The 15,197-nt window shown below is 45.4% G+C and overlaps 1 protein-coding gene across 2 annotated transcripts in view; it reads right to left on the bottom strand.

Annotated features, from left to right (window-relative positions):
- Nucleotides 1-483, bottom strand: part of LOC140459655 (leucine-rich repeat transmembrane neuronal protein 4-like) — a 181,829-nt gene extending 181,346 nt beyond the window's left edge. For both annotated transcript variants that reach the window (XM_072553991.1, XM_072553992.1), the window contains exon 1: nt 407-483. In XM_072553991.1, the coding sequence (XP_072410092.1) occupies nt 407-410 (4 nt within the window). In that variant the 5' untranslated portion in view covers nt 411-483. The remainder of the gene's footprint in view (nt 1-406) is intronic.
- Between the last annotated feature and the right edge of the window lie 14,714 nt (nt 484-15,197).

Raw genomic sequence — 15,197 nt, 5'->3', positions numbered from 1 at the left:
TCTCTCTCTCACTCTCTCTTTCTCCTTTTCCAAACAAAACAACAATCAGTTCAGTGCCAGTCTCCCGATTTAACCCTCCACCCCCTCTCCCACCGACACGGCTCACCCCCCCACCCCCCCCCCCCCCAAAACAAAACCCCCCCCGTGCGCCGCAGTCGGCCCCTCTCTTTTGCGGTGCACTAAATTCACCAGCAGCAGAACGGAAAACGTCTTGCGCTTCATTCAGGTAGTCTCCCGAACGTTCGCCTGACACATTGCCTGACAGATGTCAGTGCTCATCAGTGCTCAGACCTGACATTCAGATCCTGCCACTGGTGGCTGTGGGAGGGTGGGGGAGTGAAGTAGGGGGGTTTAGAGTGTGTTGGGGAGGGTGGTGGGGAGGGTGAAATGAACTTAGCTTACTCACCCATCCTTTTCCTGGTCCTATTTTGCTTCCTTCTGCGTTTCCGCTTGACTCTCGCCGGTGATTTTCAAATGTTACCCCCACACTCCCCCCCCCCCCCCCGCCCACCCCCACCCCCAACCCAGCCAACCACTCAAACTAAAACCCGGTTCTTCACCCCCCCCCCTCCCCTCCCTCCCTCCCCCCCACCCCCTCCCCAACCCCCCACCCACCCACCCAGACACACACACACACACACACACACACACACGCGGTTCCTCAGACGGTACGCTGCATTTTAGCCTCCTGCCCGCCTCACACCAGGGGGAATCCGGGCAGACGTGAGTCCATGGCCCGACCGAAGAGCGGAGGCGAGGCGGGGCGAGGCGAAGTGAGCTCCCTCTCCCTTCAAAGCCCTGGCCCGGAGCCGCCGGCCGCCCATTCCCGGCTCGGGGTAGGTTGAGCCGGGCTGCTTCCTGGGTCCATGTGAAATTACAGCTCCTCACGTTCAACCGCACTCCCCCCACCACCCCCAAGCCCCTTCTCTCCTCCGCCTTCTCTCTCCCCCACCAACCCCACCCCCCCCCACCTCAACCCACAACCTCCCCTCCCCGTCTGTGTGTGTGCGTGTCTTCTGCTTCCAATTCCCCTCCCTCTACCCCCGTCCTCTCTCTCAGACACAGCAGTTTGTAACTTCAGCAGTCAGGCGCGCACACATGCAGGCAGACACACACACTCTCTCTCTCACACACACACACACACACACACATACACACACGCACACACACACTCACCAACCAATAGCCCTTCCCAAACACAGTGCGCCAACGTGTTCCTGGAGTCCGTCCTGACGCGCTGTTCTGAGACACCATCCACCAGCCCCTCCACCCTCTCTCTCTCTCTCTCTCTGTCTCTCTCTCCGGATTTCGCAGGCAGAAATGTGATCTGTGCACCACCCCAAATGTGTGTGTCTTAACAGCGCACTTTGTAGACAAGAACAAGAAGCAGTGCTGGTGATTGTGTGCGTGTGTGTTGTGGGGAGGGGTGAAAGATGTTGGTCGTGTCAGGAAAAGTGACAGTTCTCGGAGTCATATCTCACATTTCAAAGGACTATCTGTGTTTGCTGCGTTACTGCATGCCAGGCTGTGGGTTTTTCTCTTGTTTAATTTTCAGGAAGAAAGGGAAAATGCATCCCACCCCGCCATCCCGGCTTATTCAGTTTCCTGCTGAGATTGGAGGGGGGTGGCGGGGGAAAGGTCTCCTTTTTGATTTCGGGACGGGAGGGGAGGGGCACGTTTTATTTGTTGTTGTCCTGAGTGGGTGGGGGGGGGGGGGGGGGCGGTGGGAGTTTGAAAGGGTGTTCTCTGGAGTTTGGACCCAGACAGACTCGGGGGGTGGGCTTGAGGGTTGGGGGTCGGGATTGTGCCTCGGGTCTGAGGAGGGAAGGGAAGGTTGATAATCAGAGGAAGTGACCGGGCGCTGAACAAAAGTCTGGTGTCTGACGGGTCTGGTGTTTTCTGGAGGCCGAGGTGTGCAAAAGACAGAAAGTGAGACAGAGAGAGCAGAAAGACAGAGAGAGACATGGAGGGCGACAGAGAGAGAAAGGACCAAACATCATGTTTATTTTGCCGGTTCCAGTTTCCCTGATGACTTAGGCTGGGGATACCACACGATCTGGGGCGATTGCTCTAGATAGGCGTACCCTGTGAACTAAATCCCCCCAGTATGCCTTCACCAAAATAAAATACCACCACCCCACCCCCGTCCCGTCCCGCCTTCACCCCATTTATTTTAAAGAACAACTCAACCCACTTCCTTTCCAGCGCCGACACTCATCGGATCTTAAAACTTTTTGAAAAACAAAACAAAACAAAAAAAATCTTTGATTTATCCCTGCCTTGAGGATTATTCCACATAAATCATTTTTTCACTGTAGCATTCTGTCATTCAATTCAGCTCTTGTCTTCATTCATTTCGCAGTATGCACGCCGATGTATGATGTGTGCACTTGTGACTTTCCTATACTTTCGTATGTTGTGTCTTCGAGAGTTTTAACCTGTTTCCATCCATTCATTGATCCTCAATGCAAAATCATAAAGGGATGATTACTTAGTGGTTTTAATTATTTTTTAACCAACCCCCCCCCCCCCCCCCCCCCTCCCCCTCCTTATCGCCAATTGATCTTGAAGGTACATTAACCTCCTGTTCCCACGCACACAAACACACAAACACACACTTATACCCAGTCCTCTCGGTTCTGGGTCTGGGTACATTACTCGATGATCGAGCAGTTCAGGAGTTTCCGGGATGGGCAATATTGAAAGAATTGACCAGTTTCCCCCCCGCCCCCCACCGAGTGATGTATTGGTTGGCCAGTTCGGCGCTTCTGTCCGGGCGGTATGGCTTCAGACCCAGTGTTCACTTCTGTTGAAGGTGTGGGCAAGTTTGACGGAGAGAGAATCACGACGGTGGAGAGCAGGAGAGTTCTGGTCCATGATTGTTGGGGCAAGTGGAAGGTCAGGATTATGGTTAACAGGAAGGCACCAGAACAGTGCCACAATATCAGCCCTGGTCTGTTCCTTAGCAGATCCCCATGCCTCTATTCCGGAATTGCATTTGGAATTTTCCTCAGCGTTTATCAAAGGTCACAGATTGCCCGGTAGATAATCTATAGTGGTTGTCTTGTCTTTTCTGCCCTCACCTAGAACAGTAGTAGCACTTTATCGATACAGGCTCAGTGTTTTGGAACGTGCAGAAAAAAAAGATATGTAGTTTGTAAAAAAAAAGTCTCATATTCTTATAAAAAAAAGTCTCAGTTGGATTCTGCAATGTTGGGAACAGGACTGGAGCAATTTGGTTGACATCTGTTTTTTTTTGGTGGGGGTGTTGTCAGGGAGATTATGAAGAAACGAATCAATGGTAATTTAATCCTGGTAAGTGTGAGGTGTTGCAGTTTGGAAAAAGGAACAGAACAAGGGAGTACTCAGTGAATGGAAAGTGCACTACAGAAGCTCAGAAGAACAGAGGGAGGGATCTTGGGGTTCTTATTCAGAGATCACTGAAGGTGGCAGGACAGGTTAATAGGGGAGTTAAGACATAAAGGATTGCCTTTATCAGTCTGGGCACAGATTCTAAGAGCAAGGTGATCATGTTGGAGCTGTGCAGAACTTTGGTAAGGCCACAGTTGGAGTACTGCATACAATTCTTATCACTGCACTGTCGGAACCATGTGATTGCACCTGAAGGGGTGCAGAAGAAATTCATCAGCCTGTTCTCTGGGATGGAGCAGTTCAGCTGTGAACAGAGGCTGGATAAGATCTGCTTTTTTTTCTTTGGAGCAACATAGGGTGGAAAGAGGGCTGGTGGGGAGGAACAGATAGAGGTGTGTAAGGTTATTGGGGGCGTGGACACAATGGACAGAAAGCAGCTGTTCCACCTGAGTTGTAGGGTCAAAAAGGAAGAGGTCAAGGGCATACTTCTGCAGTGCAAGGCAGGAGGCTTCAACGTGAAAATGTCTTCACCCCAAGAGTAGTGGGTATCTGGAATGCAGTGGCTGGAATGGTATTTGAGGTGGGTAACCTCATAACCTTTAAAAGGTACTTGGATGAGCACTTGAAATGTTATAACATTCAAGGCTGGAAGGTGGGATGAGTGGAGGTAGGAGTGCATTTTTTGGCAGAATAGAATCGAGGGGCCATCAGGATTCTATTAAAATTCAACCTGCTCTTGGAGAAAGAAACAAAATGTCACTGGATGCAAGCTTTTAAGAATATAACAACCCAGAGCCTCATACCCCCAAAGCTTTCAACACACTGGACATGAATTCTCCAGTTGGCCTGTGAAAAAAAGGGGATATACAGTAATGCCCCTTTTCCTCAGTAACAGCAACTGTTCTGTTGCCATAGTCTTACCAGACCATCGGACTGCTGTCTCATTAGAGAGAGATAACTAATGGTGATTTAACCTGAGGGCCACTATACCTTAGGCGAGGGGAGAAGTTAAGAAAGACAGTCATTCATGGTAACCATTGAACCCACGCTATCGTGATCACACTGCCTTGCAAACTAATTTTTTAAAATTAATTCATGGATATGGGCATGATTGGCTGAGCCAGCATTTATTGCCCATCCCTAAGTGCAGTGGTGAGTCAACTGCATTGCTGTGGGTCTGCAGTCACCTGCAGGCCAGACAAGGTAAGGATGGCAGTTTCCTTCCCTAAAGGACATTAGTGAACCAGATGGGTGTTTCTGACAATCAACATGGATTCATGGCCATCATTAGACTCTTAATTCCAGGTTTTTATTGCATTCATATTCCACCATCTGCCGTCACGTGATTTGAACCTGGGACCCCAGAACATTACTTGGGTCTCCAGATTGACGGTCCAGCGCGCATCCCCTGAATTGTTCAGCCAGCTGAGCTAAACCAATTACAACAGCAATTACGGGCAATAGTCTGAGAAATCCAATTCACAAATGGAACGAGAAAGAAGGAGCAAGCTGGACACATTGGACATATGGTTCCACCTTTTCACATCTGGGAAGCAACTTGCTGCCCATTTTTTAGCTGGAAATGCCGAAAGAAGGTGAGGAGTGGTGGATCGACATGACACAGTGATAACAATGGCAAATGGAGAGGCTCTCTGTGTCCTGCAAACTTTCAGGAGACAGAGAATCTCTTCCTGGCAGGGGTTCTCCAGCTCCCTAATCAGAAAATATCGGGGAGAAAAGTATGTCCTCCACAGGACTGCACTTGCCTCCAGTCCTTGGTCGCTGGAGATCAGAAAGAAGATTCATGGTTTACAAGCAAGTGGAAACATACATTATGAATGTTACGGATACATTTAATGGGGGAATATTTTAATTTGTGAGTTATATAAGGAAATAAAACTGCACTGACACATGGACACCTTCGAGTACTGATGCTCAATAGCAGCAGTGTGTGTTGCTTACAGATACACTGTGGTAATTCTTACCCAGCACTTTCCAAACATCAGACTTCCACGATCTAGAAGGAAAAGGGCAGCAGGTACATGGAAATACCACATCAGCATGTTCCCCCTTCAAGCACTCATCATCCTGACTTGGAAATAAATCACTGTTCCTTCAGTATTGCTGGGTTAAAATTCCAGAAATCCTTCTCTGCATCAAATGGACTGCATCGGTTCAAGAGGGATATTCTCCTCTACCATCTCAAGGACAACTGGTAGAGAGGCAATAAGTGCTCACCCGGTCAGCAATGTCCACATCTCATGAGTGGATGAAAACAACATAATGGGTGCCATTTGGAATAGAAAATGTCTTAAAACAAGCAATTTCCACTGATTGAAACACTATTCCTCAATTTTTTGAGCCCTGATTCTTAAAGTTGTCACTCTGATAATAGTGGAGGTATCAAACGTTAGGAGCCTCTTGGAATTGAATGTCATCATCCTGTATCAGAAAAGAATGTCGAATTTATTCTTTTGAGAGAGACTGGAAAGAAACAAATCTATGAAGATTGGTCTAACCTAGAAACTCATTCTAAGCACCATGTTAATAAAGTTTAAGAGCATTGTGGCTATGGAACTTTGCAAGTAATTTCATGCACTGGACTGATTATTCAGAGAGTAGATGTTTTGGGCATAAGCCTGGAACGTCAACACTCCTGCTCTTCGGATGCTGCCTGCCCTGCTGTGCTTTTCCAGCACCACACTTTTCGACTCTCGTGTCCAGCATCTGCAGTCCTCACTTTCTCCAGATCATTCAGAAACACAATCAAATCCCATGATGATGACCAATGAATATAAGTTTATTCAAATCAACCTTAAAGCAGAACTTGCTGGAGAAACTCAGCAAGTCTGGCAGCATCTGTGGAAAGAAAGCGAAGTTAACGTTTCATGCCCAGTGACTGTCTTTATTTTAATTTTGGATGTTGTAGTGGAGACAAGAAGTGGTGGTTCGTGATCACAGTTACCTAATACAGGCAAGTGACAATTTGCTGAGGGGTGACTTCACATAAATTTTTAAAATCATGAGGGTGAATAGACAAGATCTTTTTTCCACGATGTGGGAGACCAAAATTAGAGGGCATAGATTTAAGGTGAGAGGGGAAAGATTTGAAAGGGACCTGAGGGGCAACTTTGTCAGGCAGAGGGTGGTGTGTGTTGGTGGGAAGGAGGGGGGCGGTGGAGGTGGGGGAGTGGAATGAGCTGCCAGAGGAAGTGGTGGAGGCTCATAACAATTGCAACGCTTAAGAGGCATCCGGATAGGTATATGAATAGGAAGGGTGTAGAAGGATATGGGCCAAATGCTGGAAAATGAGATGGGATTTACATAGGATATGAGGTTGGCATGGAAAAGTTGGACCGAAGGCTCTGTTTCCATGCTTTATATCTCTATGTCTCTACGATTCTATTGAGTTTGCTAAGAAGCACCAGTTTAGGAGCTCTTGTGCAATAGTAGTGATCCCACTTCTGGGCCAGGAGATCTGGCTTCAAGTCCCATCTGTTCTAGAGGTGTGCACCAACACCTTTGATCACTTGATTAGAAAATATAAAAAGAAACATATGTTCCGATGTGATACATTGGTTTATTTGGCAAATAAAAAGAATCTATGATCAGTGACAGATGCAAACACTTTCGTGATTCTGAAGCTGATCTGTAGAATGAAGGAGCAGGTGCAGTGGACCCCTACGGTTTTGGAGTAGTGCATAGTACGCCCCTGATACCATGCAGTCTTTGGTGATAATAGACTTTATGTTTCCCCGGGACTGATGTTGGCGGACTCCTGGTCTTCTCCCAAGAAGGTGGTGGCTTGTTTCCATGGAATCCTCTTTCTCTTTCTCGCTCTCATTCCACCTGTCGCTTTTGATTTACCTGATGTTGGAGGCTAGTTGTCTAAACCCTCTCAACCAGTGGCCACACGCAGCTATTTATAATGCTCGGATGACCATTATCCCTCTTGCCCAACCCCTGTGAAGATTAGTCTTTGATCCTTCTAATAGCACAGAGCTCTTATTTTCCAAAACATTGCATTGATAACAGGGTAATGTGTCATCTATTATATCTTTGACATGAATTCTGACCTTGGTTATTCCTACAACCTTTCCTTTGTTTGCAGTGTACTAGAAATCTATTTATATTTGCAGAAGGCTTTTTACTGCTGTAACATTCAGGCTACACCGCAAAAAAAAAACTAGGTGTGAAATACCAAAAGAATTTCAGCTTTAAGGAGGATCTCAACTTGGACTAAATCTAGAATATAAAAGAAAACTGGAGTTAGTCATGAAAATCATGTAACTACCAAATTTTCATTAAAAATCCCATCTGATTCATCAGCGTATGTCAGAAAGGAAATCTGCAGTTCTTACCTGGAGTGGCCAATGCATGACTCAAAACACATAGCAACATGTTTGCTCTCAAAGATATTTCTGTCAGCCTGAGGGACATTCAGTAAGGTAACTCTCCACTGCCTTCTCAAAGACATGTAGATATGGGCCACAAATGTTGGACTTTGCAGTGATGCCTGTTTCCTGTGAATGACACTGAAGGAAATGAGAAATGACTTGGATTGTTTCATTTTACAAATTGTGTCACATTTTGTGTGAACTCATCTTTGTACCTAACCATATATGTAATAACAACGCAGCACCCAAACAGGTGCAGTCTGAGGTAGTCATGAATGCTCACTTTGTAGAACAACTCACAATCAGGCATCACCAACTCTACTTAACATAGTGGGAAATGGAGACAGTGTTAGTTTTGATGAAGGTAAGGCACTTCTGAGGAAGTTGTGGCTCGGACTAAGGACTAAGCTGTTTACAGACTGGATGTCCACCATTCTGAATGCCCTTTTATATGTCAGCTTGACTCCTGCATTGTTTTGATTTACCACACCAGGGGTTAGTAAATCACAAATTAATCCTGTCCATAGTTAATTGTTTGTTGGAGAATTTGTTGAATAGCCACGGTATAAATAGTGGTAAATAATTACCTTATTTTTAGTGCTACAAATTATGGTCTGGACATACTGACAGGTACAACTTAGAAAAAAAAATTTAGTACAAACATCACATTTGCATGGCTGCGGAAGAAATCTGCAATATTTATTAAACTTCCCTTTATAATTGTGCATCTAAGTCTCCAGAGATACAGTTGTAACCTGCACTGACAAACCTATTCACAATCCGAGCAACAGAGTCAAAAAAACACAAATATATGCTTGAATTAGAATAATGTGATCCCTTGGAAGTTTAAACAAGTTTTTTGAAGATGGCATCACACATCCTCTTGAAAGTACCAAACAGCAATGTCAGCTCAATGCCTCTTTTTTTTCATTTGAATAATCTTGAAACATTTCTTTTCAGTCCTCTATCCCAGCTGTTTTATTCTCCACAAGTCAAGTCCACTTTAACACTTTCATCTCTTAGATATCTTCCTGCAAATGAGAAGCACAGTATAAGATGTTGCCTTACCATGTGACAATGACGCTAATCATCAGCCACAATTCACAATCAATCTCAACTCACTTGGAATGTATGGGATCAAGAAAATATAGTCACCAACAGTTAGCTTATATGTTCGAACATCCACCCATACACTGATATATGGAGACCTTCCAGTTGCAAGGCACATTTGCATTTAAAATACCACTTTGTTGTCAGGAATTATCTTCACTTGAACTATATTTGGATGAAGGCTTGCTAATACAGTTTCTCAACCCACATTCAAGTTTATTTGTTCAAGTTCTGTTTAGGTTTGAATGAAGTTTTATTTCATTTTTGAAGACTCTGTTTCTTTTTAATCAATTTCCAGGTGTTTTGGGGGCACCTTTTGTGGACATGTTGTCATATATGAAAGGAGAGAAGCCGTGCAGTCAACCACTGAGAATGCACGACAGCATTGGTAGCTAAAGTGGAATGGTTAGGTATCCAAGTAAGAAAATTACTGAGAAGGCAGTACTGTCCTGGTAATATCATGAGGCTCGCAATTCAGGACACCAGGTAAATGCTTTGGGTTTTGTTTTGGGATGGCATTCCGATGGTGGACTGATAGTGTTCCTATGTCTGAGGCAGAAAGCCCAGGTTTAATTCCTATGTCCTCCAGAGGTGTGTAATAACATTTCTGAATTTGATGATTAGAAAGTATCCACAAAAGTAAAATTGAAAAAAATTGCATTTCTATAGCATCTTTGAGAATCTCAGGGTGTCTGACAGCGCTCTTCAGCCGAGACAGGTATTTTTGATTTGGAATGATGGCTGTCAGAAATGTGGCAACCCCTTTACACACAGCAAGAACCAATCAAAAGATAATGATGTGGAGACCAATTAATCCGATTCAGTGATGTTACTTAAGGGGAAAGAGTGGGCAGGACTCCTCACGTAAAAGTCCCTCCTCTATGAATCTTCAATGAAGAGTAGGTTGCCCTTAGAGGTCAGACTGAGCTATTGTCTGGACCGCTCCAATGAGATGCCAACTTTTGATTGTTTGCTCAAGGGCTCTTGATTGGTTGGGAGCCTGGACTTTCAGTTATGAGGAAGGGTCACTGACCTGAAACGTTAACTGTGATTTCTCTGCATGGATGCTGCTGGACCTGCTGAGCTTTTCTAGCAACTTCTGTTTTCGCTTCTGATGTATAGCATCTGCAGTTCTTTTGGTTTATATTCTATAAAATTTGGAATGCTGCCGCTGGAATGGTTTCCAGAATTAGGGGTGGCAGTTGAGTGGAGAAACATGCATTGTTGTCCTGTGATCACAAAAGGCTGGGTAGATTTGATGGAGATGTTTGCAATTATAAATCAGTTAAGCAGTGACCTTTCAACAACTTGTTCTAGAGCAAGTGGGGCTTGAATCCCATACACTTGGCTCAGAGGTAGGGACTGCCACTGTTCCAGAAGACAGCTGTCTATGGCTTGGCTGCTGAATATTCCTTCTGACTCAACTTCCTTTGTCAATGATCTCATCATGGTGGGATTTGAAACCATTGATCGGTAAATTAATGTGCATTCATATTTTATAACTAAGGTTGTTCCTACTTATTTAAAATGATACATCAGAGGCAAATAATTAATCCATGCCAAAACAAAACATAAATATTTTCATCTTATAAGCAGTCAATATACAGTGGAGGATTTGAGAAATAATAAGTATACTGGATTTTATTTCACTGGAGCGGAGTGGGTTGAGAGGTGATCTTATAGAGCTTTATAGAATCATGAGGGGCACAGATAAGGTGAATGAGAAGGGTCTTTTCCCAAGGATAGGGGAGTTCAAAACTAGGGTGGGGGGGGGAGGGTGGCATGTTTTTAAGATGAGAAGAATTTAAAAAGGACATGAGAGACAACTTGTTTTACACAGAGGGTGCTTCATGTGTGGAATGACTTGCCAGAGAAAGTGATGGATGTGGGTACAGTTACAATGTTTAAAAGACATTTGGATAAGTTCATGAACAGGAAATGTTTGGAGAGATATGGGCCGAGTGCAGGCCTTTGAGACCAGTTCAGTTTGGGATTATGGTCAGCATGGACTGGTTGGACCGAACAGTCTGTTCTGTTCTTCATAACTCTATGACAGGGGAGCACTTCTTTGAGACATTATGGCATGTTTGATTAAATCATTGCAATAATCTTTTGAGAAACTAATAATAGGTTGATCTGAAAACAGTGACACAAGTCATGCTTATCGTGGATCAAGATGACACCAACACAAGATGACTCTTAGTGAGCCCACTGCAGAATGTCTTATCTCCTTTTTCCTCTAATCGTTTTGCACTTGTAAACCCCAATTCTAAGTCTGTCACCTTTGCAGCCATAACTTTGTATTCCTCGCACTGTTCTACCAGCCTATGATCTTTGTATGGCATGACCTGTCTGTACAGCATGCAGAACAAGGCATATGTGACAATAATAAATCAAACCAAAGCATGCTGCACTGTTCTGTGCAGATAAAATGTGTAGAGAGGTATCCCCCCTGTCAGAAGGACGTTGTGAAACTTGAGAGGGTTCGGAAACTATTGACTAGGACGTTGCCAGGGTTGGAGAATTTGAGCTACGAGGAGAGTCTGAATAGGCTGGGACTGTTTTCTCTGGAGGGTCGAGGCTGAGGGGTGACCTTCGAGAGATTTAGAAAATCATGAAGGGCATGGATAGAATAAATCGACAAGGTCTTTTCCCTGGGTTGGGGGAGCCCAGAACTAGAGGGCACAGGTTTGTGGTGAGAGGGGAAAGATTTACAAGGGACCTAAGGGGCAACTTTTTCACACAGAGAGTGGTACATGTATGGAAGTGGCAGAGGCTGGTACAATTGCAACTTTTAAAAGGCATCTATATGGGTATATGAATAGGAAGGGTTTGGAGGGATATGGGCCAAATGCTGACAAATGGGGCAAGATTAATTTAGGCTATCTGGTCAGCATGGACGACTTGGACCGAAGGGTCTGTTTCTGTACTGTACATCTCTATGACTCAGCGACTCTATGTCTCGTAACATGTGTGACATGACCCAGGCGATGGAGTTGGAGCCATTTCACTTTGTGCAGACGTTGGCTGGGGTGGGGAACCTCTGGTAACCACTGGTTCAGACTGAAAGCACTCCCCCCAATTTTCAGTGGGGTGTATGATGAGTTGGGAGATGATTAGCAACTCCAGGTGAGGACTGAGGAATTCATACAGAACCCAAAGGAGGGCAAGCTCAATTAATTATTCTTCAAAAGATCAGGACTTGAGGGGCCGAATGTCATCCGCAGTTGTACTTTTTCGCCTGCTCTATTCTACAGTCCTATACGTTCCCTAGATTTAGTAAATGGTCCTACGATGCATTGAATAATCAGAGGTCTGACTTTCTGTCGAGCTCTGATTTCCCTCTCTTGCCTCTCTGTCACTGCAGAATGATGGTCACTCAGGTGAGTGAAGCTTTTGAGTGAAGCAAAACAACGCGGAAGGACTGCGGATTTTGTGCAAAATCAGAAACCAGACCGAGGAATTGTCGGTAAAGCTCAGCAGGAGGAGAAAATCAGAGTTCAGGTTTCGGGCGGAGTGACCCTTCCTCAGAACTCTGAGCCGCCCTGAGGAGAATGGGACAGTGTTTGGTGGGAACTCCCAGGAGTTAAACAGGCCCCCCCTTTCCCACCCCCCCCTTCCCTTCCATGTTCGGCAAGATGAGGAGAGACAAAATGCTGGTCCTGCCGATCACCTGGCTGATCAAAATTGAAGTGCTGGAGAGTGGGGGAAGAGAACCAAAAATAAAAAGTGGGTCTGAGACTCAACTGACTTTGGGGAGTTTTTTTTTTGTTGTTGTGTGGAGGGACCACGCTTGTGAGGGAAAAGGTCTGTGCAGGGAGTTTTGTTTGGGAGAAGATGACCACGCACACATGAGTAATTATCTCCCCGATTTTCAGCTTCTCCGGGGGGTGGGGTGGGGTGTTGATTCTTGACAGCCAGTGTTTGCCTTGAAGTGAAAACTCCGTTTGCAACTTCGGTGGTTGTGGTCCGAGACTCAGCCCCCCACCGTGCTCTCAGCTCGCCGTCACTGAAGTGGACGTACCTGACGGGGAGCTGGTCAGCAAATGAATGACATCTGAACCGGTTAACTCGGCAAATGCCGGCGGCGAAGCCACATCTTTCTCTGGTGACAAAACGGACTGGCGTGGTGTCGGATTCAGCGTCCGATGTCGCATTATGATACTGGCGCAGGAGCTGGGGTGGGTGGCCAGCGCGTTATGGATTGAAAATATTCGCCCAGCTCTCAAAGGCAGGTCCGGCACGAAACACACTTCGGCGTTGGATTCTTTCCACCTTGATTTTCCCCGGCTTATTGACCCTGCTCCACAGCGTTCCGCAGAAATGGCTACTTCATTTGGAAAAAGACGACGAGCACATAACACAAGGCTGATTCCCCCTCGCACACGGCAGAGAATGAGCCATACGCGACAGTGACAATGAGCCTCTGTGAATGTCACTTAGTGTCGCTTCAAATAGGCATGAAATCACGGGGAATTTCTTAATGCGCGTTTTGGAAATTAAAAAGAAAGTGATAAAAAAAAGAGTTCATTGCCTCTGCTGTGTTCACAGATGTGTTGTGTGGGAGGAATGAGAAACTGAGTGTTATCCAACTCTTCCCCTTTTCAGTTCCTCCTTCTCCCGTGTGTGTTGGGATTTGTGTGTTTGCTGGTTCCCTCTGCTTGGGTTCTGTGCCCACCTTCTGAATCAGGGCATTGACTTACACCAGGGAGTTGTGATTGGGTCAGTTTTGGTCGCCACCCAGTGTTCAGTTGTTCTGGTTTTCCAGCTCTATGGGTTGGTGGGGTGGGTGACCAGTTTTGGGTGTTGCAGGGCAGTGTTTGACTCATCAGGTCAGTTGCCGCTGACCATCAACAGGAATGGCTGACTGTTGATCCTTGACCAATGAGCCCTGAGATCTGACGACTTGACACCAACAAGGAATTGAGGTGTCCCTTAACTTGGCTCAGTGGACAGCGGTCTCTTAGTACCCTCTGAGGAAAAGAGCAGGAAATAACTAATCGCCACAGGAAATGACACCACCGACCTCAGGAAACCTAAACATATAAATAGAAAGTGGGCCATAGCACCAGTGCTTCACCAGAGGCTCACTGATGATGTTACCTAGTATGGTGACGAAACATCTGAAAATGAACCTTCCAGCTCAGCGAGCAAACATACATCCAGTGCTCTCACCCCTGAGTCAGGAGAGAAGATTTAAAGAAAAAAATACCCAAGGCATGCACATTATGGAAAGCAAGAGAGAATGTGTATTTGCTTGATGTCTTTCTGGATGTCACGACCAATGGAATGCTTCTTGAACTGCAGTGCAAGCAGAAAGCACAGCAACCAAATTCAGAAAACCCCAAGAAATAGGAACCCAGTAATGGACAGGTAGTAGATGACATTGGCTGAAAGATAATTATTGACCAAGGACACTGGGTGGGGTGTGCCCTAACATCTTTGGAATAATGTCACGGAACAGTTTACGCATGCCTGAGAAGGCAGAGTCAGCCTCTGTTTAACAGAACAGCATCATCAACAAAGCAGCACATCTTAAGATTTGCCTGAGCACTTCACTGAACTGTGCTGTCAGGGATTGTTGGTGTCACACTGAGGGATTGTTTTGCCATCTTTGGGAAGAAATGTCATGTTCAGGCTTTGTTTAACTTCAAGGGGGCATTGAAGACCCTAGTGACAGAAGTGCAGGTAGTTATCCCAATGTAACGACAGCATGTCTCCCTCAAGTAATATTCCCTCCACCTCAAAATAAATAACAAATCAGCATGATGTGCTTTCCACATTGCATTGCTGGAAGCCTGTTGTGCACAAATTTTGGGTTGATTTGCTGAAATAATAACAGTCCCCACACTTTAGGCTCAAGTGGGATGTTTGGAATAGGCCTGATGTAACAGTATGGAATGCTTTGACTCTGTCTGGCTTATCACGCTTGGGGTTGCATTATAGAAATGTTTCCAACAGCCACCAGAGACTTTGACAGTAGTGTTCAATGCGTTATAATATCTTATCTATGGTATTGAATATTTGTGCAGTTTCCTTTCCATCTTTGACTGTTGATCAAAAGTGTGGCACAAATCCATAAAAATAATTTAGGATGCACTGAAGAATTACTATTTATCTTTATCTGTGCTGTTCCCCCTCTTTATGGCAAGGCTCTCACTATCCAGATTGGTTTGTAGTGCCAAGAATTGGACATTGTAATGTGAGTGAATCAGAATCATGACAGCTGTAGTAACATTTATGCACTTGTGTGCTATCAAGCTGCACAGAGAACAGAAATGTTTCCACTTTTTGTAGGTGTGGAAAGTGACAGTTTCT

This window comes from Chiloscyllium punctatum, chromosome 35, assembly GCF_047496795.1.
Source record: "Chiloscyllium punctatum isolate Juve2018m chromosome 35, sChiPun1.3, whole genome shotgun sequence".
Lineage (NCBI taxonomy): Eukaryota > Metazoa > Chordata > Chondrichthyes > Orectolobiformes > Hemiscylliidae > Chiloscyllium > Chiloscyllium punctatum.
This window is presented reverse-complemented; position numbering and strand designations above follow the sequence as displayed.